The 26,884-nt window shown below is 43.1% G+C and overlaps 1 protein-coding gene across 5 annotated transcripts in view; it reads right to left on the bottom strand.

The window, feature by feature from the left end:
• Positions 1–159: 159 nt before the first annotated feature.
• The window catches only part of MAPKBP1 (mitogen-activated protein kinase binding protein 1), a 146,569-nt gene continuing 119,844 nt past the window's right edge, over positions 160–26,884 (bottom strand). For 2 of the 5 annotated variants that reach the window (XM_081858228.1, XM_081858229.1), the window contains 11 exons: positions 20,675–20,823; positions 20,014–20,063; positions 18,412–18,648; positions 17,817–17,986; positions 16,227–16,363; positions 15,163–15,342; positions 12,807–12,882; positions 11,360–11,661; positions 9,473–10,534; positions 6,036–6,124; positions 160–4,650 (listed from right to left, as the gene is read on the bottom strand). In XM_081858228.1, the coding sequence (XP_081714354.1) occupies positions 4,354–4,650; positions 6,036–6,124; positions 9,473–10,534; positions 11,360–11,661; positions 12,807–12,882; positions 15,163–15,342; positions 16,227–16,363; positions 17,817–17,986; positions 18,412–18,648; positions 20,014–20,063; positions 20,675–20,823 (2,749 nt within the window). In that variant the 3' untranslated portion in view covers positions 160–4,353. The remainder of the gene's footprint in view (positions 4,651–6,035; positions 6,125–9,472; positions 10,535–11,359; positions 11,662–12,806; positions 12,883–15,162; positions 15,343–16,226; positions 16,364–17,816; positions 17,987–18,411; positions 18,649–20,013; positions 20,064–20,674; positions 20,824–26,884) is intronic. The other 3 variants (XM_081858231.1, XM_081858230.1, XM_081858232.1) reach the window with 3 other exon arrangements.

Genomic DNA, 26,884 nt, shown 5'->3' with positions numbered 1-26,884 from the left:
TTAAAAGAAATGAAAATGCTATTACTACAAAGGGCAAGGGAGGAGGGAAGGTCAGGAGGAGGAAGGGACAGAATTGTTTTGCTATAAGAATGTGAAAACCCTAATAAACTATAAAAATGAAACAAGGCTATAGCCACTGAGCAACAGCATGAAGACAGCTTAGTAACAAAGGTTCACACCTTTTTTTATTGAAACTACTTAAGACGCAGAGTACAAATGAATACAGAATTAAAAATAGCCCCAGAAAGGTGGCTCACAGTGCAAAACCCCCACAAACATAAAACAATTGTTTCAAATAATTAAAAAAGAAGACATTTTAAAAGTTTTTTCTCCCCTCTTAAAGCCAAGGTAGAAAACACACATTTATAAATAAAAAGTTTCAGGGTTGTTATCTCCTTTTAAACAAGCGGAGAATAGGAAGGGAGTGTTGAAATAACACAGGTAAAAGGGATGTTTATCTGGTGCCTAGACTTAACTTAGACATGCTGAGTAGACATGGCTTATTCCTTAAATTGCTGCTCCATGCATCACAGTCTGTGATCTACAGCAGATTAACTCAATATGTAAGCAGCCCAGCTCCAGAATATAATATACAAACAATACAGGATTCTGGATACTCTAGTTATTATCTATAGAAAGAGCAATCTAGTCACAACAGTACCTGCCTGAAGGTCCACAAGGCAGATTCACCCCTCCAACTGATTTATTTATCTATTTTTTTTTAAAAAAATTAAAAATACTGGATGCTACTGGAGGTCCAGTGGCTTAACTTCTGTGATGATATGCGACAACATTGTTTAAAATGCTCAGATGCGTACACTGGCCATAACAGTAACTCTTTTTGCAGAAAGAAATGTATTCTGGATCAGTTGAGCAAAAGAGGACGCTAATCCTTTCTAACAGGCCCAACTATTAGAGGTGTCACTGAAAAGGATTGGATTAAAAAGGGGGGAGGGGTTAATAACAAAATGGCCATATATTGTAGCACCAGTTGCATATACCAATAGCTGGTGTAAACACAATTTTGGCTTTCAAATGTCTCCTGTGTTTCTGTAGAAACAACGAGAGGCCATTTTGTCCCATTCAAGTGTACAGGTATTTGTTCTCTTTTCTAAGGATTCTCCTTGAAAAAAGGAAACAGCATACACAAAGAATAAAATGCAAATTACACTGTACAGAAACATTTCAGAAAGCATGGATATAATATGTCAGCATGGCATCAGTGATGAGTTCATGGTACATACTTTCTCCATTTACCTTAATACATTAATTTGCATGCAAACATTAAAAATCAGTAGAAGTGGGCCAGCTTCAGATACTACATGCATTTCTGTTTCCACAACCCTTAGATTATCTGTTGAAGTTTCCTAATAGGGCCAGCGAACATCTATAATAAAGCCAAATAATTTACATGCAGTTCAAAACTGAAAGTAAAGCAGGCTGACATTTAACTATCAAATGTTTTCCTTAAGAGGAAACAGTCTTTCCTCCCATTTCTTCTCAGCAACAAATCCTTGGGACAGAAAACAAGACAGCTAAGAAGCTAACACGCACCAAATGGTTTCAGACAACTGGCTGGCTTAGGATAGTCACTCCTAAAACCTCCCCAATTCATGGATATAATAGTGGAAATGAAGGGCCCATTAAACTACTTCCTTTCTTTTTTTAAAAAAAAAGGAAACACCTAACAATTATCATCTTTTAATTTACCTAAATTTCATTCTCAGTTCTACTTAACTATGTTCTCCCTCTTTCCTGTAAAAGCACCATTTCAAAGGAACCATACTCTCCGCTTTGAACCAAAAAGATTCCTTTCCCTACTACTACTTTTCTAGAAATCTTGGCCGTTCTATTCCATGTAATATTAAAAACAACAGGCCTGCCCATACATTCTTGCATACCTACTTACTCAAGACCACAGTGCTAGTTTGTTTCTACACCCATTTTCCACCTTGATCCATGAATACAGACAGTGCTCAAGTAATTTGAAGAAAATTATTTTGCAGAAACGTTTTGACAGTAACATTGAACTTTGTTTGATATTGCCTTTCTCCCAAGAGAAACCCAGAGGAATCACCTACTGGGTAACTGTATCAATAAGCACTGAGGTATTTGTCTATCAACATCTTGATTCCGCTGTCACACTAATGCATTTGACAACTTTGGAGGTTAAATCAACACAAAGAACTTCAATATCTCCCTTTCTCATACAAGATGTCTGTGTTGGAAGTATGGCTCTTCTACCCTGAGTATATTTATGTCTCAGAACAGGAAAATTTCCTGAGCATTGAACATTTTTCACAGCCTAATGTGAACAGGAAAATTAAAGTTATTTTGCCTAAGACTTTTCCTGGCATGTACACTCAGAAACCAAAAAAGCCATCTCAATTTTCAATTAATAGATGTCCAAGGAGTATCTTTCATGTGACCCATCCTATTCCTTTGCCACAGACATTGCTCTATTTCATGCTCGCTCGTGGACGGAAAACAGTAGCAGAATATCAGTTCTGATGAATGTATCTTAACTACCATTCAGAAAAGTGTATGAGAGAGCAAGACTGCCAGGAAGTTCTGGGAGGGACATACTAAAAAGCACAAACAACATTCCAGGTCCCTAATCTTGCAGTTAATTTATGGATGGTTGGCTGTCCAGCCAGCCAAAAAGAGGGCTGCTATATAATATATTATGAGAGCCAACCAGTCCCAGAAAAGAAGCTACGCTGCAAGGTTCCCAGTCCTACAGCGCAGTGAATGAAAAAATCCCACATGAGAAGTGCAAGGGGGAAAGCCGATGAAAAAGACCCAGGTCACCAAAGCAATTTAGTCAGATGATCAGATGGACAATTGTGGATGCAGAACTGCTTTTTGACCAGAGAAAATAGCTCAAAAAAAATGGTAGGATAGCCATTTCTGAAATACTTTTATCAACTAGTACTCTGGGGATATGGTTTGATAATTCAGTAAACAGGAGGAGGGATTTTTAATCTGAGAGCACGGTAAATGAAAGAAGAACCTTCTAGGATAAGCAAGTTGAGAGCCAAAGCCGTGGACTAATGAGTTTGGGAAAATATGACAAGTTTTCATTGAACACAATAAAACTCCATGCAGTCTCATTCCCACCCCACTGACCTGCTTTGTTTTTAATCACAAAAAAAGGAAATGAAAATAGCTACATCACAACTGTCTAAATGTTCTGTCCAGTCACATTTAATTGGTAGTTTTCTGGTTTTAGCAATGGAGACATAAAATGGGTCTCCCTCTTGGGATGCTAGGTACATCTCATGCTTCACTTGAGCAGTACTTAAAAACGGGTGTCAGGCTCTCTTCACTGACAAATTTCTTTAAATTTATGCTAGAATTAAACTAAAACTTTTTATCTAATAAATGTTATAGCAACCCTGTGTCTCTCCCCCCCCTCCCACTGCCCAAAAACATCATCTGAAGAGCCCAGTATACAACACCAGTTGAACACCACTTCTAATTATAACTTTATAAATAGAATTTAACAATTCTTCAGTTTAAAAAAACTCCTTAGTGTAGAGGTCAAGTTTTATATAAAATGTTGTACAGTTCTTGCAAAAGCATTCATGTTTGCAACAGTCTTGTAACAAATCTCCGTAGCTTGGTCCAAAGGGTGTGCTGTCCTCTGGAAGCAAGTGCAGGTGTAGGTATATAGCATAGGTTTTTCTTTAAAACAGAAGGCAAAACAGGGAGAACAAGACTGTATTTTTATAGAAAAGAAAAGAAAAAACCTATGAGTAAAATTCAGCAAGGCAGGCTGCAGCAAAAAGTAGTTCAGAAATTCCGCCTGCCAATCTACTAGTATAGTTACGTTTACTGCAACAAAACGTGTGGGAAAGACATGGAAACAGTCACAGCTACAAAATGCATGTGAAAAGTTTAGAGCAATAGTCACAAAAATAAATTAATAAATAAAATTTTAACACTGTACATAGATCGAGACAGCCCTGCAGAAGGAGTGACTGGTGCCATCTCAGTATCTTTCCACCAAGTCAGCAATTTCAGGCTGAGCCACAGTCAACTGAGTCTGTAGGAATTTTTGTTTTAAATGTTTTGGCTGGAATAAAGTTTCCAATAAGTTTTTTTTAACACCACCAAAAAAGAAAAGGAAAAGAGAGAGAAGTGGGCACAGAAAGATTAGTACTGTGACCAGCACATTTCTGGAAGCCATAAAATGACCCCCTCTTAACAGAACTGCTTGAGAAAAAACATATTTCACCATTGGATAAAAGTCAACAATAGCAGTCATTCCAGGTTTTCACTATGTTAGTTTTCCCTGTGTTGCTGTCAGTTTCTTCATTAGATGTTTATGCCCCTTAGATCTACTCTTCTTTACAGTTTTTTATCCATACGTCGTTCGACAGCTTGCAGCAACAGCTCTGAATATTGTTCCAATAAAGCAAGAGTTTGCTCATCTCCAAAATGCCGAGGACTGGATAAGGTGGAACCACTTCCCTCACTGACTGGCATTACAGTTGGGTCGTGTGGCTTCGCCAACACTTCTTTCTCCCTTTGAAGTTCTTTCCCATCCTTCAGGGAATCTAGTTCTTTTTTCATCACAGAGAAGGTATCAGTCAAGAGGCCAGCAATCTCATTTTTATCGGCTGAAGACTCCATGTCAGCAGACACCTGCAAAAAAAGTGGGGGTGGAGGTGAGCAATATTTTTTTCTTTATTTTTGAAACACAGCCTGCTCTGTGTTGAATGTTTCTGGTTGGTAGCAATGAAAACAACAAAGTCCAGTGCTGTGAGATCATCAGTGTAGAGTTTGAGGGTTCCTAACTTCAATCTCTGTAATCCCTCCTCTTTCTCGTATGGGAAAGTACCTGGGAGAAGCATGGACTTCTCACTTCAAGCAGCAGTGACCACAGTCATATCAGCTACTCCTCACACCTGACCCATTGCCCCTCCTGTTGCTTTTCTTCCTCCCATTCCACCTACTCTCCTGCAAAAAACCTAAAAATATCAACACAAAACTTTCAGCCTTTCAAGCGCATTCTCCCAATCAGTCTCAAGTAAGGAAATTGCTAAACATGTTGTCTGCTTGTTTCTCTGTTAGATTTATATCCTACACTTCCTACCTGGGCAGCAAACACCAAAGCGATAAAAGGTGTGATAAAACAATACATATTAAATACATATTTAACTGCAATCACATGGCCTCCCGGCAGATAATTTAAGGGCTGCCAGGAACCTTCCAGGCATCAAGCACCTGGGTAAATGATTTTATATTTCCCCTGAATGTTAAAAATAAAAGAGGCAGAGACACCTCACCCGAGAGGGCATTCCACAAATGAGGAACCACTACTGAGAAGGCCCTACCATGTTGAATTAATGCTGTGCACCAAGTGAGTCTGAATTATCATATATTTGTGTATGAAGTGTTCAAGGGTCTTGTACCTCACAGGGATTCTCATACATGCATGAGAATACCTTCTTGTCTGGCAACCCCAATCAAAATCAATTTAAAACAGTAACATTCAATCATCATCATCACGCTTTTGTGATGACTCAGCTATTGAAAGCCAACCATTGAAATCTCTGTCTCTCTGTAACATCTGAACTGTGAATGGCCATGCTGGGTCAGCATCTCACTTAAGTTTTGCACTGAGTTTAAACCCTGGCAAGACAAAGGTTCTGCAGGTGTACAATGGGTTGTTTTTACTTATCAGATTTTCTACAGAAATGAAAATATGGATTAAAATGTATAAAGGGCTGGGGGGACGGGGCCTGGCATTTTGGCAACAACGTTGTGTAACCACTGCAAAAAATACCCGTGTGCATAAGAAACACTATTCTACAATAAACTCCCATCTGGAAGCATTCCTTGCCACAGAATGGTGATCCACACAACAACTCAAAGGGCTTGTAAGTACACAGGTATCTGCTCCAGAACGAAAATTTAGAGGACCTTTGCTTGCAGTCTTAACCATATGTTTCCAATTTGTCTAATATAGATAATCACATAAAAGTATTAAGATCCAAGTGACCAGCTGGAATGGAAGTGTGACTTACCATATGGTATAGATGGATGGCCTTGCGCATACTGTCTTGGAGCTCAGACACAATGTGCTTGCATTGCTCAATGCTGACTGAAGAGCCTCCTGTTGGGGGGGCGGACGGAGAGACAGAATACAAAGGCGCTAAGTAGGACACAAGTACCATTCCAGCCCTGCCCACTGTCCTGAGACGGTGGGAAACCCTGCAGAGAATCTAGCCATTTCATACATTGGCCTCCCCCACCCATCTCAATAATTCTTTAAATCCTTGCATAAGACTGTTCATTATATACCATGCACTTACATGAATAGACTAGAGCAACTTCTCTCATAGGAGAAGTTGTTAAGCCTTTCAAGGGAGCAAGTCTTAGTGGTGCTATGGCCTGCATTGCTGCACCTAGTGGCAACCAGGAAGAGGGCGTTCTCTATAGCTGCACCTGAATATCTCTTCCCCCAGAGATATAATGAGCATTTCAGTGGCACATTTTCTCTGGCTTTTAAAAACATGCGCTGTGAGAAATTAGCTTCATAGTTTTAAAGTTCCTGTGAAGCCAAATCAGCCATCCCAAAGGGAGGCTGCTCACTCCACCATTCACTCTGCTGTTGGCCTAGCCTCCTTCCAAATAATCCTCCAATGGTAACAGGAATTTCTGCCACAACTCATATGTGATTAAATCATTCAAACCATTCCGTATTTAGAGATACAGATGATTTCCTGCCATCATGAGAGGCTGCACATCGCATTTCTGCTGCCAACCATCACTCCTGACTTGCCTCTTTCCAATCAGGAGGCAGATCCCAAGCATGATACAAGCAGGAAACACAAAGTAGATTCCTCTGAGGACAGAAATACTTACTCTCCAAAATTAAAGTGAAGTGCAAGTGTAAAAGTCTACCTCCAAATTTAATTAAGAAAGCAGCGTGCCAGTGTTATTAGAAGTCTGAGAAATACTTGCCTAAACAAAGAACTTAACTATACATTAGGAAACATAATTCAAACAGGCAACAAAGAAGCATATTTCTTTTATAAGCATTCTAAGGGTGAGAAACAACATGGGGTAGAGGGATGGTTGAGGGAAGCACATTTCAGCAATACATTGCTGTCCTGCCCTTATTTAAAAGGCAGGCAACTTTGTCTGCTTGGTTGCCAACTCATTAACCAAGCAGGGTCAGACATCTGAAGGCATGTAGTGAGACAAAGATGATAGACATACAAGTGGGATACACACACACACACACAGGCATGATTCGACCTTTATTCTGTCCTCCCACATCATAACTCACATGAGAGCCACTTAAAAATTCTCCTAGTAAATAACAAGTTAAAACAAAAGGGTTTCTGAATTGGGGGGAAACACACAAGGAGAGGGGTTGGTTCATTAAAGGTTAATGATGCCAGCTAACGCCTCAGATCCACATGGTCTTCATCTTCTTGTTAATTTACAGTGTGAATGCATTGTCTTCCATTATCTTGTCTATTACTCTTGCTAAATCAGAACACGAATTGTTCTCTTCTTATTGTCTGCGGATTTCTCCCATTGATTATTATGCATTTATATTCTGTTGAAATCAAAGAATGCCAGCACGTGTGCACAAACACACACAGGCAGGTTGGTAAAATTATTTAAATAGATGAATGAGAGCTATAAAACTTCTGAAGCAGTGAGAATGAACCTTCAGACATAAATTTCATATGGCTGTTTTATGTAACCATACTTCAAATCCCACAGCATTTTCCTCCATAGATCTCAACGTACTGCTATCAGTGAGAAGTATGTGCACATCCAGCAGATGGGGAAAGACTGAGAGCAGATGTTTAGGTAACTTTGTACCAAAGTTACATGCAAGTTAATAGCAGAACAGAATATTAGAACTCAGTTTCCCATCCATCCCTCCTATTGCCCAGAGCCCTGTGCTTTATTCATCTGGTTGCAGCACTTTTTATATTAGCCACAATACAAAATTTATGGAATTGCACAGCATTAACTGCACAGCCTGACACAGGAAAAACAGTCACTCAGGTGGACTTATTAAATGCTGCTTTATGTTGATGATACTTTATGGGAAGGGGTTTGGGGTTGTTTTTTACACTGAGCTTACATTTTTCTTCTTTAGGGATGTTGTGATGTTTTATTAATTACTTGATGCCTTTTATGATGTCTTGTAGATTTATTGGTTGTTAGCTGCTTTCATTGCTCAGAGATGGCAGAATATTAACAAAAATCAAACTTCCTTTTAACATACTCTAGTGAGCGTCTCTCTTTTCATGTTTCACATCTCACCCATTTGCAGGGGTGTGCCAGTAAAGAAACATGCTACATCTTAGGAAAACGTTAATTGCCTCTTCCTGTTAAAGTGATTCCATTTCAGGTGATCTTCAATATAGGTAAAGGTAAAGGGACCCCTGACCATTAGGTCCAGTCGTGGCGGACTCTGGGGTTGCGGCAGTCATCTCGCTTTATTGGCCGAAGGAGCCAGTGTACAGCTTCCGGGTCATGTGGCCAGTATGACTAACCAGAGCAGCGTACAGAAACGCCGTTTACCTTCCCGCTGGAGCGGTACCTATTTATCTACTTGCACTCTGACATGCTTTCGAACTGCTAGGTGGGCAGGAGCAGGGACCGAGCAACGGGAGCTCACCCTGTCACGGGGATTCAAACCGCCGACCTTCTGATCGGCAAGTCCTAGGCTCTGTGGTTTAACCCACAGCGCCACCCGCGTCCCCGATCTTCAATATAAACCAAGTCAAAAAACATTCGGAGTGGCTTGTGGTACATGACCATGCATTGTATGGCATACAACCATCAAATGCAACTGAGAAAAGGCCTGTGCTGCTGTTACCAAACATGCTGCAGGCACATCTTTCCAAGAGAGAACTAGACTCCAAAACTTCACTCTGGAGCAGCTTGGTAAACCTGAGAACAGTGGGAATTTACTTCCACAAGCTCCAGACATGGTTTTCCCCACACCTCAGCAGCAATGGCTGCACATTTAAAATAAGCAAGGGTACCTTGAATAAAAGTTGCCATTTTTAACTCAACTAATATACCCACATAGGATATTAAGGGTAGCAAAGCAACTACACATTGGTCAGCTTTGTTTGCCAGCCATGTTCTCTATATATAATAAATGAGTTCCTTCTGTCATTAGTGTCAGTCCAGGATTTCCCTTTTTACAAGTGAGCACAGGAAGACACTGTTGGCAATGATCAATGGAAGATTATGAAACAAATGATAAGTAACCTTACCACTGAAAGTCAGGCAAAGGTTTTCTTTCACCGAGTGTACAGCTTTACTTTAAAACTATATATTCACTCTTGTGCTAGTCCTACCAAGTGGATCGTCGCTTGAGCCACAACATTTGCTAGAACTAACACAGAACACAAGACAAACTGGAAGCAGAAACTGAGGACAGAAAGGGGGAAAAAATGAATGCCAGATTGAAATGTCTCACCATTGAAAGGATGGCTTATGGAACGAGACAGGTGCAGACAGGACGAGACAGGCCAGAAGCTGGACGTAAAGAAATGTGATGGAAGTGTGAAGCGATTCACAAAGACAGGAGAGAGAAGGGGGAAGATTAGTGATGGGTATCCGTGCACACCTGAGTCCTCTGCCAGGGCTGCCACAGTTGTGGGAGACCTTGGCCTGCTTGCTTCATGTGAGCAAAGCTCAAGCTGATTCTCCGGCACACAACCAGTGCTGGCAATTATCTCTTTGCATCTCAGTGGCCTGTATTCTGGAGATTTTGGGTGCAGACCATCTGAAAACTCTTTCAGTTTGGGGTTAGTAGCCCCCGGTTCAAGCTGGACTTGGACTTGGGTCCTCAACAACGTACGGTTCTCTTTTAGAGTCTCTGTAAAGGGACTTGCTGGGCTACTTTTACCAAGGCCTAGTGGCACAGCTGCCTGGTTTTCCAGCTTGGAGGCCCACCCTTCAGGAAACGAGTGTTTCTTTATACCAGTGTCAGCAGGTGACTGGAGAGATTCCAGGAGTGGTTTTGATTTGGCAGTCGGTGAGAAAGAAGCCAAAGTCGGTCTGTCAGGCAGAGATTTGGGGATGTCAAGGATCAAATGGGCCCGGTTGGAAGCTAGCTTGCTGTGAAAGGATTTGGGTGATGAAGAACTTGTAGCTTGCTGAAGAGGAGGTTTCACAAGGCCATTCTCCTTCACAAGCGGCTTGTTCTTCTCAGTGTCCCCTAAAGGATTCAACTGTGTCTTCTCTGGTACTTGTGGGCTGACCTTCACCTCAGCCAGGTGTTCTGCAGAGTCACCAAGGCATAGATTCTCTCCCACAGATACGCTGCGGGACATCTTGGCCATGAAGCTAGTGGTGGGGCTCATGTAGGACTTTGGTTTTGCAGCTTTGCTGTCTTTGGCTTGCAGAGAGCTGGAACCATCTGTCTTCAATAGAGTTGCAGACAGAACCCGACAGCTATTGGACCTTGGATCTTTCTCACCTACCATTAGGGTCTGAGGACGTTGCCTAGCAGAAGGCATCCCTCCTGGAACCTTATCTGTGGAAATGGAAGAAATAAGTGCACAAAACTGGTCTGGAGACAATCAAAATAGCTCCAGCTTTTTAATATCATTACTATTTCATTTCAGCTCCTGGATGAAGCACTAGACAAAACAACTATGTTCAGAGAATCATTTTGAGCAACTGCCCCATGTTCCAGACACCCTGTTGTCTCAATTTCTGACTCAATATGTGATCAGAGATAGCACTGCATGTACTGTTTTAACCTTTGTTCTGTGTGATGGGGATTACTGCAAACACCACCTCGTATTTGCAAAAAAATGTGTTTCCTTTACAGCTAAAAGCAGTCAGAGGGCTACGAACGATGGCTTGGGAATCATAGGAGTATTAATAAAAGTAGGTGTGGAATGCTTCTTTGATTGATGCAGAGCATCACACAACGTAAAAGCAGCCCCAATTATAGATGCAAAACCACTCTAAGGCTGTAAGTGGGAGAGTTTCACTAGGAGTGTTATCTGCACAAGCTGCACTAAAATAAACGGTGATTCCATGACTTTTGCTTGAGTTCCCATAAAAGAATTTTCAGGTGGATTGCTCCTAGTATCTCTAAGAGTATCTACCAGAGGACGCAGGTTAAGTCCTCCTCTTGCCATCACCAGTGACAGAAATTCTTTCTGCATTTCTCCAGCTCAGGCCATCCGCAAGGCATAGAGGAGGTACCTGTGGTGTTGACAGGGACTATCTCCCCCGCCCACCTCCAAAGCTGGTAGATAATTGGCTCTCATCTCCAATGCTGGGCAGGTTTCTATTTTGGAGGCCTTTTGCTTTTAACGATTTCCACAATACCCAGCCACTTCCTTACCATTATGAACAAGGTCATGAACTGACTGGGATTTCCTCATCACCACTGCCCCATCACTATCGGGGAAAGGCCCAGGTGGTCTTCCAGGACCCCTGTTGATCTCTAACACAGGTTTCCTCTTTCTCTGCATATAGAGTGATCTAAATGAATTAACATCATTTTGGAAGATGCCATTCTCCAGGGCCATGTTCTGGTGGTCAAGCCCATTTTTCAGCGGATCAGCAGAAACTTGCTTCTGAAAGTCAGGCAACTCAGTGGGCTTCCGATCCAATACCAGATTTGATGAAGAAAGTGACAGTTGCCTATAGAGACAAAGACAGGGCAGGATATATAAAGTCACAACACCATCACCATTTGAAATAAAAATAAAACAGTATTATGTAGCTAATTTGGGGCTGTGGTTCCTGCATTTAAGGGGGTTGGACTAGATGACCCTAGGGGTCCCTTCCAACCCTACATTTCTATGATTCTACATGGCAACAAGACAAGCTCTTACTGCCAAAATCCTCATACAAACACATTTTCCCCTTGGATGTATGGTGAACATAGACTAATCATAGACAAGACTACTATATAGGAGGGTTAAGTGAAAGGGGGGAAATGGAGAGGTTTCAGCAAGGGAAGATAAGCCATAGTTATAATCAGGGTTAAGGTTTTCTCAGCTCAGCATGCTACTGGATTCAGGCCCTCACTTTAGTCCACTTAAACTCTCTAGGGAAAGAGACCTGTACTCGTGGGATATCTGTGCCTGCTTTTCCATCTCCTCTTCTACCTGAAAAGCAGGATGTTAGCACTAACCTAAAGGCCTCAGCATACAGTTGTAGGCAATCAGGATAGACGGCTCTTCTGTTTGCTACTTTAGCAAAAAAACAGAACCACGTGTTCAGTAAACCCTAACATTCATAGACGCCCTTTTCTAATACACAAAATCGCAATTTAACAGGCTTCCTGAAATAATCATTTTTTAAAAAACTAATGCAGTGTCTGGAGCTGAGTCAGCAAAGCAAGGAGTTTGCTAATGGAAGAAAACTACATTAAAGCTCATTGGTAAAGCAAGACTGAATAAGATTTTTTCACTGTCCAAGCTGAATGAAATGCAAAATCATTTTATAGCGCATAAATGGTGAAGAGTAAACCACATGGCAAAATTTAGTTCTTATATCAGCTAAAATGGATTCATTGACACAGCTGTGAAGTTCATTGGAAGACTGAAGAAAGAGAAGCAAAGACAACCACTATGATCGAACATTGGGGTACCTGGGCCTTTCCAAATCACCCTCCCAAAACAGATGCAGTCTTTTTATAGAAAAAGAAGACCTGGCTCTTCATAAGAGCAAGCCTTTTTTGCTAAGGTGCACTAGGAGCAGAACATTCAAGAGATGAGGTTGTCATGTCTGAGCCAAAGCAAGGCCGGACTATCCAGCAGTAAGGAAAACTGTGACTGTACCTGAGAGCAGGAGACTGGGACAGAAAGCGAGAAGAAATACTGTTTTCCGTTCTCTCCAGGGTCCTACATGATCCACCTACAAATTAAAAAGGGGGAAATGTATACAAATTAGGAGGTTTTCATTGTACAGTTTTGTTGCTGTAGACTGCTTTGATACATGTTTTTCTGACATAGTGGCATATACGTATTTTATGAATGAATGAATGAATGAATGAATGAATGAATGAATGAATTGCAATGGATTCTAGTCCATCAAAGCTTATGCCACAATCAACTAGTTAGTCTTTTAGTCCGAGGATGTGGACAGGCTGCTTGGACGAGTGAAGCCAACCACCTGTCTCCTGGATCCTTGCCCATCCTGGCTTATAAAAGCTAGCCGGGAAGGACTGGGCGATGGGCTTCGTGGGGTGGTGAAAGCTTCCCTCCGTGAGGGAGCTTTCCCAGACCCGCTGAAAGAGGCGGTTATTAAAGCGCTTCTTAAAAAACCATCTTTAGATGCGGCCATGATGGCCAACTATCGCCCAGTCTCAAATCTTCCATTCTTGGGCAAGGTGATTGAGCGAGCGGTGGCCGAACAACTCCAGGCACGCCTGGAAGAAGCGGACCATTTGGATCCCTTCCAGTCGGGATTCAGGCCTCATCATGGGACTGAGACTGCCTTGGTCGCACTGGTTGATGATCTTCAGCGGGCTAGGGACAAAGGTGAGAGCTGTTTCCTAGTTCTGCTGGATCTCTCAGCGACCATAACATCCTTCTGGACCGTCTTGAGGGGCTGGGAGCTGGGGGCACTGTCATACAGTGGTTCCACTCCTTCCTCCTGGGCCGTGTTCAGAAAGTGGTGGTGGGGGATGAGTGTTCAGACCCCTGGGCTCTCACTTGTGGGGTGCCTCAGGGTTCTGTCCTCTCCCCCATGCTTTTCAACATTTACATGCAGCCGCTGGGAGAGATCATCAGGAGGTTTGGGCTGGGTGTTCATCAGTATGCGGATGATTCCCAGCTCTACCTCTCTTTTAAATCAGAACAAGTGAAGGCGGTGAAGGTCCTGTGTGAGTGTCTGGAGGCGGTTGGAGGATGGATGGCAGCTAACAGATTGAGGTTGAATCCTGACAAGACAGAAGTACTGTTTTTGGGGGACAGGAGGCGGGCAGGTGTGGAGGATTCCCTGGTCCTGAATGGGGTAACTGTGCCCCTGAAGGACCAGGTGCGCAGCCTGGGAGTCATTTTGGACTCACAGCTGTCCATGGAGGCACAGGTCAAATCTGTGTCCAGGGCAGCTGTTTACCAGCTCCATCTGGTACGTAGGCTGAGACCCTATCTGCCTGCGGACTGTCTCGCCAGAGTGGTGCATGCTCTGGTTATCTCTGGTTATCTTGGACTACTGCAATGCACTCTACGTGGGGCTACCTTTGAAGGTGACTCGGAAACTACAACTAATCCAGAATGCGGCAGCTAGACTGGTGACTGGGGGCGGCCGCCGAGACCATATAACACTGGTCTTGAAAGACCTACATTGGCTCCCAGTACGTTTCCGAGCACAATTCAAAGTGTTGGTGCTGACCTTTAAAGCCCTAAACGGCCTCGGTCCAGTATACCTGAAGGAGCGTCTCCACCCCCATCATTCTGCCCGGACGCTGAGGTCCAGCACCGAGGGCCTTCTGGCGGTTCCCTCATTGCGAGAAGCAAAGCTACAGGGAACCAGGCAGAGGGCCTTCTTGGTAGTGGCGCCCACCCTGTGGAACGCCCTTCCAGCAGATGTCAAAGCGATAAACAACTACCTGACATTCAGAAGACATCTTAAGGCAGCCCTGTTCAGGGAAGTTTTTAACGTGTGATATTTTACTGTATTTTTGCTTTCTATGGAAGCCGCCCAGAGTGCCTGGGGAGGCCCAGCCAGATGGGCGGGGTATAAGTAATAAATTATTATTATTATTATTATTATTATTATTATTATTAAGGCGCCAGATACTCTTGTTCTTACAATTCTACTCTTCATCACAATGTTTAACATGCCAACATCTACCACTAGGAGCCACTGCATTTCTACTCAATTCCCAGCACAAACAGATGAGTCAAGCCAGTACTGTATTACTTTCCCCATAGGTCAGCAAAAAAAGAGGAAGTTGCCATTTTGACAAGGCTCCATTCATTGCGCCACCAAAATTGCAGGAGGTGCTACAGGTTTTATGTGCCCCACTTCTCATTATTTTCTCTATTCTACCAATGGCATTTGCTTCCACAGTTGTCACAGGAGAGTCACAACAGGTGGGGACACTGATAGTCTAAAGTAGATTTAGTAGGAATACATTTGGGAGAATCACAAAAAGGTCAAGAGTTTCCACTGGTTTTGAAAATATACCCTTTTCACCGTTACTGGCCAGGGTCTCAAAATGCTGCTTGAGGAACTTCTCCTGATCTGGAGTCCTGGGGACATCTCCTTCCAACAGACCAGCGCTGACATCCTCCTCATCCTCTTCTCCCACCTGTTCATCCAGATCGGACGTACCATCCACACTGAGAGGTTCTGTACTCTCAGAATCTAAAGTGGAAAACATGACACAAACATAACTTGCACAACAATGTAGATTGCACAGGGGGATCTGCAACAAAATGTTGGGAGTGTATCTGTTATCCCATAAGAAGAATAATTTTGCAAGTGTTCATACATGGCAGGGGGTGGGGGGAGAGGGCAGAACTTTTCTTTTACCCCTTTCCTACTCCTGAGGCCTTTACTGCTCTATAGTACTGCAGGGAAAGGGTTCAGGTTTGTGGCTGGCCCTGAACTTGGAGCATTTTATTCCTTTGTAGGAATGGTGGGAGTTCAGGAAAGTAGAACAGGGAAAAGGTGGTCTTTCCCCTTTCCTTCCCCAATGCCAAACAGCAAGCTCCCTTTGCCCATTTGGGAATGTGGTCGAGAGTTTTTTGTGTGAATGGTGTTGTTTAGCTCTAAATGTTTTTTCTGAGGTGGGTGGGGTTCCTGAGAGAAAGGGGCAAATCCTGGTTAGGGATTTTGCATATACATAATTTTGGGGTGGGGTGGGGAAAGAAACTTAGGAGATGGTTGTTTGCAGCAGTGGCCATGCACCAGCTGCAAGATGTAGCTCTGTATATCAGTTCCCCCAGTAGGGCAAACCTGGAGGTACCACAGAAGAAAGACATTCATTCACCCACAAAGGTGCAATGAGAATATGAGAGAAAGTCAAATGTCTGCCAGTATTTCAAACAAGTATCAGAAGCATGCAAGACCTTTTCATCTGGAATGCTTTCTGGTGGCCAAGATTAAGCTGGCCTGGTGTGGTACTTGTTTTGGTTTTATATATTTCATTTTAGCTCCTTCTTGTCCCTGCTAACTGTAGGTAGCATTCTTGCTGAAGTTTCAGAATGGGGATGGGGCACAAGTCCAAATAGTTAAAAATATCTCACCTTCATTAGGGCTCGAGAGGCGGCTACTGCTGTAATCCACGGAGCAGGCACTGTCAGGGCTGTGTTTATCTGGGCACCCGTTGCTGTGGTAGCCTCTACCTAGTTTCCCATGGGGAAGTGCTTTTACCTGGAACTCGCTGAGAGAGAGGGGAAGAATCAAGTGTGAGAACCAGCATTGACAACTTTTAAACTATTACACTCTTAAAGACCTTACCTGTGCTACTAACTTCCCACCATTGCGAAAAATAAATTTTGTAAAGCCTAACCTTTTCACCATTTATGCACAATTATTTTGCACTTCATAGAGCTTGGACAGTGACATTTCGACTTTCCCCTTCCATTTCCATATTCTCTCTCTCCCTCTCTCTCTCTCTCTCTCTCTCTCTCTCGTATTTTCCTCATCAACTAAAAGACACTCAAGAGCCACATTCACAGAAAAATTGAGGCCTAAGCTACCATCTGTGTCTACGCCATATGTGAAAATCCTTACGGATAACCGAGCCAATGAGAGGAAAAACCAGTTTGCATATGGCATTTTAAGAGACTCCACACATCACCATGACAACAGCTCTTGGTCCTAACTCCAGCAGTGTGTGTTTAGCTTAACGCAGCTTCTCTTAGCTCCGTGGCAGAAAGAAAAGGCTTTCTGTTTATGGAATACTTGGGAGTTCTTTTATGTTTAAATCCTCCTAGTCACTGCGATTGAACTCAAGCATGAAGGTCACTAATGCTGAGAATATTATTTACACTAACTGTACCGCAGCTTGCAAGTTCTGTGAGTGCCGTGTCCATCAGGCTTCCAAACGCTGCCCAGAATGACCTCCCCCCACTGCCTGACAGCTCCAGGAGTCCACAATCTGCTCTGTTTAAATCTTAGAACTATAACATTAGAAACATAAAGCAGAAGTGGCGGAGTGGGGGGTGAGGTGAGGTGGGAAGAGCACTAATAGTCAGCCTTTTTATATATATAAAAAGCACCCTTCAGAGTGTAACAGCTTGTGGAGGCACATCCACAGCCCACAATCGTAACACTGTACGTTGGAAGCCGAGGAAATGAAACAGCTACAGAGGGAAGGGAGAGTTAAATGTTATAATTATGGGAGAGATAGCTGGAAGCAGGCCGAAGTCTCTCCGGTTTCTTCCAATATTTTTATTATACCGCATGACTCCTCCAAGTCATGTTAGTGGCATCTCCAAACAACCACTGTTTTAGTTGTTTCAAGAACAAGCTCGGGAATTCTCTTACTAAATTCAAAACCAGGCAAGCGTGAAAGAAGAGGACGGAGAGCAGGAGAGGACAAGAAGCTCACAAGACAGTCATCCAAGGAGAAATCTGGCAGCAGTAGTTCATATGTATGACTTGCTCACAAGCAAAGATTATGTTAACGGGCCTCATCTCATTGCGGCCTGAATGCTACAGTCAGGCCGACATTTCTAAAACCCATCAGTAACTTTGGAATGTGGTGGACAGCATGGTGCCTCACCCAGATCATCAAATCATCATTATTATTTTTCCTTTGGGGAAGGGGGGGCGGGCATACAACCTTAATTAGCTAAAAGGCGCAAAAAAATGAATTTTATTTTTTTTACCTGCTAACGTCTGCAGGGTGAATCTCATCTTGTTCTGGGTAGATGACACATTCCTCACTCTCTGAAGGTTCCAGTTCCTGGGGGAAAATCCCCCCTTCACAGGACACAAGGCGGATAACTTGGGGTCGAACGCAAGGCTGGTTTTCCTGAGGAGCTGCAGAACCTCCAGCCTAGAATATCAATGCAGAAACAAAGCTAGTTTAGCTTTGGTAAAGCAACATGCAGAAAAACTGGAGTTAACATGGCCACTTCAGAGCCAGCTCATTAGCCACATCCACCTGCCTGCCAGTCAGGCTACTGATTCTGTTCTAAGGAGCAAAGAAGCAGAATATCTTTTATTCATGGTTTTTATATTCCTACAATTCCCAGCAAACATTGGTCTGGCAGCTGATTGGTCTTGATGGCTGCTCCATCGAAAGCCCAGAGCAGGATCCAATGTGCTAACCCACAATGCACTGTTTTACTACCCACGTAATATTATTGTATTATAGTATCCCCTGGTCAGAATTCAAAAAGGTCAGAGACTTCGTTGCAGAACGCCATCCCTCCCATGTGGTAGTTTCTCATCTCTTGCATTAAGAAGGGAAGCTCTTACATTATTGACACACAGAGGGAGATCAGGACGCTCTTCTTGGTCATCCCCATTGCTGACCTGGGAAAGAGAATCTCGGCTGGCAGAGCGGGAGACGGAGAAAGACTCCAGCTGCCGCAAGTCAAGCATGGATTTAACCGTCATCTCTAGGCTGCCTGTGGGTTGCGACCAACGACCACGCTGCCGAGGCGCCTTGCTCATGGTGGCCTCCGAACACTGAATCATTGCCATCTCTTTTGCCTAAAGGAAAATGAAGTAGCTTGTAAAAAGCAATGCCAAAGGAGCAGGACTTAACTGTTAATGAATCTGCTCAGAGGAGCAGAATGCCACAGAGTTATCATAGCAAAAAAAAAAAAAAAAAAGTAGATGAAAAGGCAAGGCCAGAATAAGATCTCTTAGAGAACAGTCAGATCAAAATCAGAGAGATAAGGCAACAAGAAAGGACATGTCCTCACTATGTTGTGGTGCAGTTATTTAAACATTACACATATTTTCAGTAGTATCTAGTTTCACCCACCAGTGCAAAACCTTGGGCTATCTGAAAGACTTTGGATTTCAAGAAAACAGACAACTGCTGCTTGATTGATCCTAGGAAGCTTCTCCATGTTTTTCCTAGAAAAGCACAGGCACCACAGTGCTCAGGCATCCCTCTATCCACACAAGACTCCTGGTCAATTTTTAAAAATTATGTTTTATCTGTTTTGCCTGATTTAGGGGTGGAGTTATGCACATCACCAATTTTTCTTCGGTCAAATGGGCATTTTGTGATGCTTGTGATAGCTGTAGATTTCCAAATGTGTCCCTGTCTCCAAAAAGGGTTTGGCTGAGCACAATGACCTCTGATCAGCTGAGAAGATAGGGTGCTCCTAGTGCACTTTCGAGTAAAATATTTAATCGGTGTCAGAGGACTAAGAGTTTAGCTTGATATAAACCAGGCTGGGGGGGGGAGGGATGGGCATCTTATACCACTTCTGATGGCATTAAGCCTCAAGAGGCACTGGTTGCATTCACATGTCATGACAAATCATAATTATTGGTTTGCAGAAAACAAGTCAGTTGTGTTCACTTTGGTTCTCCCTGCTAGCACGCAGGATGTAAGTTCTGCTACCTGCATAGCTGACAAGCTGATGAACAAGCTTGTCTTGAAACAGGTGGCAAGGTGTTATTACCAATTCATACATGATCCATTCCATTTTGGGAACACCTTCCTATTTGAAGCATCCATGGCACTCTCAGAATATATGCCTCTCAATGCTAACCAGCTTTCGAAGAATAAATGACATCTTCTCAGCAGTCCCCAGCCTGTTTAAGGAGATCTGCAATGGAAAGCCTAACACAACAAAGAGGTACATCTTGTACCTAGCAGGTAACAACCTCCACACAGTCGGTGCACTGGAGAAGCCGAAGCTGCTAGATATACTGGTAATTGAATGTGTATGCCTGGGCATTTAGAAACTGGCAGGCTATAGAAAAGGGGTGGTGTGAAGGCTACATCAATGTATCATGCATCTTAGGGTAGACTGACTCTGTGAATATCCATCTGCTCTTCAGCTGTTGTTCTTACATTTCAGAGGTGTTGGTTTTTTTAATGTATTGAAAACTCACCCTCCTCATTTCCCAGTGGGAAAAGCTTCTTGAAAGAGAAAGATCTGGATCTAGGAGGAGAAAAATACACAAGTCAACGAAGCTGATTTTCTTCCCACCATCACAAAGCTCTTTCACACACAATCTGTGTGCAACATCTTTGATTATTTTAAGCTCTATGAATATATGCATGCACATATCACTTGTTTTAGTAGGTTAATTAAGTAGTAATCTGCTTAGAATTCTTATGATTCCCTAGTGGAAATAACAGCACCAACTTCCCGTCTCAGCTTAGCAAACTCCTGCATTGTCAGCTGTTGGCACAGATATTCAGTTGGACAATCTCATACAGCCATTGTCCCAGATTTTCGTGCAGGGCTTGTTCTGAGTCATTTTCTGCCATACTCTCTCTACATGAATTACTCCAGGGCCACAATTGTTTGGAGAAACACTCTAAGAATTGGAAGCGCATGCTGGCACAATTGTGAGGAATGGTTGCCAAGTATGCTTGTGCACTGCTGGTACACAGAACTTTCTCCTTGCAAGGACCATGAGGGCTGTGTGAAGAAAACAGCAAGGAACTGTGCGAGCCAGCTGTCAGCTTCTCCCCTGGTTCTTTCTTTATTTCCTATCTTTGGTTAAATTTCCTTCCAGAATACCATATGCTCCTCTTCCCATATACCTGAATCCCTTTCAGTGTTGCCATTAGTCTGCACTTGGAAGGACTGCAGCCCATGTAGCTCATCTTCCTCATTCCCTTCGTCTTCACCATCTTTGTCACTGTCCGATGACAGCACTGGCGCAGATGAGAGGACAGAGACTGACTCGTGCCTAGAAAGGCAGAATGAAGAGAAACATTGGCATAAGGTATACGGTGTGCATCAACATTATTTATTCAAAACACTCTTGTGCACCATTAAGCCACAGCAACTTTAAACAGGAGGGATGAAGATGGAAATTAGATGTAAGTCTTTCTGACTTCCAGAAAACTTACCTTAAAAGTGCTACTGGTCCACAGATATGGTGAAAGCATATTAAACAGGCTAGAAACACACATCACCACAAATCCTTAACATAGCACTCTGAGGCAACATTAAGCAATTTTCAAGTCCCATCGGTTTTAGTGGGAGAGTTGTCTGCACATATAAATCTCTCCCACTAATAATCTAAGGCACTTGAAAGTTATTTATTTGTGCCTTTAGATATTTCTTCTCGTCCTTACATGCTTTAATTTTATAAAGCGCAATATGAATTTTGTTGTGCTGCACAGAGGCAAATTTGATCCCTGCAGGGAAAGGAAGGAAGGTCAAAGAATGCTGTTATGAGAAAAGACAGTTGGCAATGTAAGACCAGCGCACCATAACTCAGTGTTATGTTGCACTGCTACACAATAAAAGAGTGCTTAGAATACCTGGGATGGATCCTTAATCAAAATGGATAAGGCAGGCATTCCTGGTATGAGCTCTGAGCATAAACCTTCCCCAGAGAGACTCACATTTTCCCCTTTCAGGCAAAGCAAGAACTGAACCAAAGCAGCCAAAACTGCCCATTTCCAAGAAATGTCACATTTAAACCCCTTGACATCACACCTGTTCCATGACTCTACACAAGGAAAGCCATTAGCAACTGCTATGAGTTCTGCGGGTAGGTATTTCGAGCTAGGCATTATTCTGGAGACAAAAATAACTTAATCTACCAAATACAGGGGAGCCTGGAGAGGGAAGAACTTTCCTTGCAATGTGTAAATTGCCAGCAGTACAGAAATAGGGCTAAGGGGAACCAACATCCTTTCTGCAAATAGAGAATCCTTATTTTTCAAATTAGTACGCTCTTAAAACACTGTCCTGAGTCATCTAGAATGACTGCAGGGGGTGGCTTGCTGAGCCTGCCTTTGAGCAGATGGCCTGTTCCAATTGCCTTTGGTCTCCCCTCAGTGCTGCACTTCCAAAATATCTTAGGGATTGGGGGCAAGGTGTCACCCATGCTCTGATGACATCACAGTCACATCAATCCACTCCATCTGAATAAGCAAAAGCAGAGCAGGTGTTACACCAGTGCCAAGAGACAGTAATGGGCTGGTCGAGTGTCAATAGTCAGAAATCCCTGACAATCTACTATGAACCACCCACTCAAGACTTCAACTGCCCCAGATCTAAAAACATCCAGAATAGTCTGCTGGATCAGGCCAATGGTCCATCTAGTTCAGTAGCCTGTTCTCCCAGTGGACAACCAGAAGCCCACAGGCATCAAGCAAGATCTGAGCACAATAACACCTTTTCCTGTGATTTCCAGCACAGGAACTGCAGAAGCAGAGCACAGCCATCATGGCTAGTAGCTATCAATAGCTTGCTCCTCTATGAATCTCTCTCTCTACCCCCCAAAGCTTTTAAAGAGGATTAGACAAATAATCTATGGAGGCAAGGCAGAGATCATGGCTGTCTGTGGTGAAAGGGAGTATGCACCCACCTATCTGGGGCTGTGGTGATCTCTTTCAAATGGCAGCAGCCCCTGAGAGCAGGAAAATACCAGCAGTAGTAAGCAATACAGGCGAGGCTTTTATAAAGTGCTTTGGGTACAGGCCTGCACTTGAAAAGAAGTGAGGAAAACAACAGCAGGCCGTGCCTTGAAGGAGATGCCTCCCATGCAGTTGTTAGGTGTGCTTCCACATGCATCAACTGCAATAACATTTCCACAGTTGTTGCTGGTTGCATGTGCATCACCAATATGACTGGAGAATTTTCCATAAAAGAGGGGGGAAACTTATAAACATAGCATATAAACATAGGGTGTAACTTGTTTTCTTAGGCACTAAGAATGCTAGCTTATTTTTTAAAGCTTTTTAGATGGCATGCGTACGTATATTTAAAGAAATTAAATGACATGCCTTGTTACAATGATATTTATCCTCTTTATCCAGGCTATGGTCAGCACTGCCTTGATTCAGTGCCATGCACTACTCAATGTGTATCGGTTTGCTTTACCGCTTCCACAAAAGGATAATTGGACAAGGGGGGAGAACAACAACAAGAAAGCAAAATGTGTTTTTAAACTGTATAAATCAACCTGTGGTCCTCCACATGTTATTGAGCTACATATCTCATCATCCCTGACCATAGGCCATGCTGGGAGTTGGGGAGTCCAACAACATCTGGAGGGCTATACATTCCCTACCCCTGGTATAAACAGTGGCGTGAAAATCTTCTCCCACCCCTCTCTACAAGTAAAACAACAACACAGCATTATTTGCCAGCAGGTCCCAGGGCAGGCAGACTGAAACAATTTAAAATTAAAATTAAAAACAGTTATAACAGAATACAGTAACAGGAAATCACCATCAGGAAAAAAGGAATCCAGGAAAAAAATCCCTGTCCTTAGAATCTGAAACTTGAATAAAGCATAAACAAAAGAAATTTTTAAGATGTACCACAAATTAATTTATTATTATGTAAATAGATGAAGGGATCCATGTGAGTCTCAGTGATTATCAGATGCACATTCCATCACAGTGGGACATATATCAGGAACACAGTCTTCAAAAAAACCAAAACAACCACCATGGCTGAGAAAATGTGCAGTGGGCTCCCATCTTCTCTCCTCCTCACACTCCCCCCACCCTGTTGCGTTTCATTTTCTCATTTTCTTAGTATGCTCTAACTATAGTTTGCTGCAACATCCAAATCTGTAACCACAATTAGTGCCACTTCCAATGTATGGTTTGCAACCAACTTCAGACCAAACCAGGCTTTCAAATCGCGATTTGGAGGGAAAGTACTGTCCACAATTTTCTGAGTCACGGCAAACCATGATTTGAAATACATCGGAAGCAGAGGAGGGAGCACATGTGGCCAATGGCACATTCCTAAACCTCCAAACTGTGCTTTGTAAGAACAGGTCCATATTATATCTGCTAAGAGGACAGAGAACATGACATTTCAAACTGAAGCATTTCCATTCTCCCGCTTGCCACATCAGCAGAACATAATTCTCAGAACATTCCACAAGGTTTCTGCTCATTCATTTTGTGGTGCTCTCAGTAACACTACCAAAGGCACTAGCTGGCTTCCAAATGCATCTTACATCCATCACCTCCTTTCTTATACCAAGTTTAAACAATGCAGCTAGAAAGGTGAGCTAAAAATATCACAGAGCAATTAAAAGATTTCTGCAGAACTTTTCCCTAGCTACACATGAACCAACATCCTTACAAACATCAAGCAGCAACAAAATCAATGTAACCTCAATCCAATCTAAAATAAATGAATACCCATTTTTTAAAAAGTTTCTTACACAACTTCCCCAGCTTTTAAGCTCCTTACAGTGAAGCTTACATCCTTCCGACATTCATCAAGCAGTGCTCCTCAGGTCTCTCTACTCATATCCAACAACTAGGGCCAGTGCAAGAAACAATCCTTTTAAATGCTGACCAGACAGACAGCACCCAGCTTAATCAAAGAGGTCACCAAACGTGTTTTCCAACAAGCTGCAGGGCTTGGTATGTGGCAGACTCAACCTTTCCCAGCAAGAGCATGTGACAAGCAAGCTTTATAATATTGACTGAAACCGGCAGTGCCTGACACACAGGCTGCCCCTCAAAAAAGGCAAAGTCTGTGTGTGCAGCTGCTGGAATGGCAAAGAGTTTGCTATAAAAAGAACACTGCTCCACAGCTCCAGCATTTTTGGCTTGAAAAGGCTTCTCCACAGCAAACGGCTGAGGCATAGCAGGGAAGGATATTACTGAGGCACCAGCAGGATTTAATGTCAGCAATGACTCAGCAGGGATTAGAACTTTGCAATACCAGAGCAAATAGAAGAGAGCACTTTTGAGCACATGCAAAATGCTTTCCTCCTCATCTACCTCCTCTTTTCTGACAACAAAATACTATATACTGTTGGACTCCAACTCCAGCCCCAGAAGGCATAGCCAATGGGCAGGAATGGGAGTTGTAGTTCAGCAACATCTCGAGTGTTACCTGCTTCCCCATCCCATCCCAGCTAGACAAGTTTGTTCATAGCTATACAATCTGACTATTGCTACCACATACAGTCAAACCTCGGTTGTCAAACGTAATCTGTTCCAGAAGCCTGTTCAGCTTCCGAAATGTTCAACAACCAAGGAGCAGCTTCTGACTGGCTGCAGGAGCTTCCTGCAGTCAAGCGGAAGCTGCGTCGAACGTTCAGCTTCCAAAAAACGTTTGAAAACCGGAGCATTTACTTCTGTTTTTTTGGCATTCGGGAGCCAAAACGTTCCAAAACGAAGGCATTCGGGGACCAAGGTTTGACTGTACTGTATGTTCCTTTGTACAGACATCTGGCTAACACCACTCACGTGATCTTCCTTTGCTCAGAATAGAATTCTATGCTTGAGCAAAGGCTTTCTGAGAAACATGCTGGATAATGGTAGATATTTTTAGCCTAAACTAAATAAAGCACATACCTAAGGGACAGCGTGGACGAGAAAAGAAAGTAAAACGAAGCCCGCACAACCCTCCTCAGGCCTTACCCTCAGGCCATTCTGGTGAGGCTCTGCTCTGTGCCCCTTCTATATTATTATTATTATTATTATTATTATTATTATTATTATTATTATTATTTACCACACCCTTCATCCAAAGATCACAGAGCAGTTTACAATATAAAAACACAAAACTATATAGCATAATAACAAACAAAAACAATAGCCCTCCCACACACAGTTTAAAATGCCACGGTTTTAAAGGCCTGGGAGAAGAGGAATGTTTTTGCCCAGCGCCTACAGATACGTAACGAAGGCTCCAAGAAAGCCTCTCTGAGGCGAGCATTCCACAAGCAGGGTGCCACCACAGAAAAGGCCTGTTCTTATGTTGCCACCTTCCAGACCTCATGTTGAGGAGGCATCTGAAGAAGGGCCTCAGACGATGAACCAGGTCAGTTCATATGAGGAAAGACGGTTCTTGAGGTATTGTAGTCCTGAGCCTTTCAAGGCTTTATAGATAAAAACCAGCACTTTTATTTGGACCCAGAAAATAACTGGCAGGCAATGCAGTCAGGCCAGGATCTGTGTAAAATGCTCAAACCATCTTGCTCCAGTGAGCAACCTGGCTGCTGAATTCTACGCCAGCTGAAGTTTCTGAACAGTCTTCAGAGGCAGCCCTACATACAACACATTGCAGTAATCTGATAGGGGTGCAGCTGAACCACCAGCCAAAGCTGATGGAAGGATGCAGAAGTACCCCAAGTTATGTACCAGCTCCTTCAGAGGTAGTGTAACCACATGAAAAGCAGGCAATCTCCCATAATGTCACCAGAAGAACATAAGGTATGACAGTGATATAGATTAGAGAGCCCATAGTTGTTTAATGAAAACCCCTTCGTACAGATGCAGAACTATCACACAAGTTTGTAGTCTCCTGTCATCAACAAATGGAAAGTAAAACATGGGGTGGAATAGTGATCTTCAGATAATGGAAGAAGTTAGCCATTGAAATGCTCAGCAATTTCCCCAGTATTACCCCACACCCTCCAAAAATCTACTCCAGTGGGTTGGGGGACCCTCTGGAGCAGACTTAGGGGGGAAATCATTGAACATAGCTCACCCCCTCACTATTCTGCTGATGGACTCTTTCCATTAACAAAGGAATGAGGAATCTGTGGCCCTCTGGAAGTTGCTGTACTACAGCACCCATCATCCCTAACCACTGGCCAAGATGGCTGGGGCTCATGGGTGTTGAAGTCCAACAACATCCGAAGGGCCACAGTTCTCCAACCCTGCATTAGAAGATGGCCACATCTGGGGAAAAAACGTAAAGGACCCCTGGACGGTTAAGTCCAGTCAAAGGCGACTATGGGGTTGCAGTGCTCATCTCGCTTTCAGGCTGAGGGAGCCGGCGTTTGTCCACAGACAGCTTTCCAGGTC

This window comes from Podarcis erhardii (genome assembly GCF_964252035.2).
Source record: "Podarcis erhardii genome assembly, chromosome: 1".
NCBI lineage: Eukaryota > Metazoa > Chordata > Lepidosauria > Squamata > Lacertidae > Podarcis > Podarcis erhardii.
This window is presented reverse-complemented; position numbering and strand designations above follow the sequence as displayed.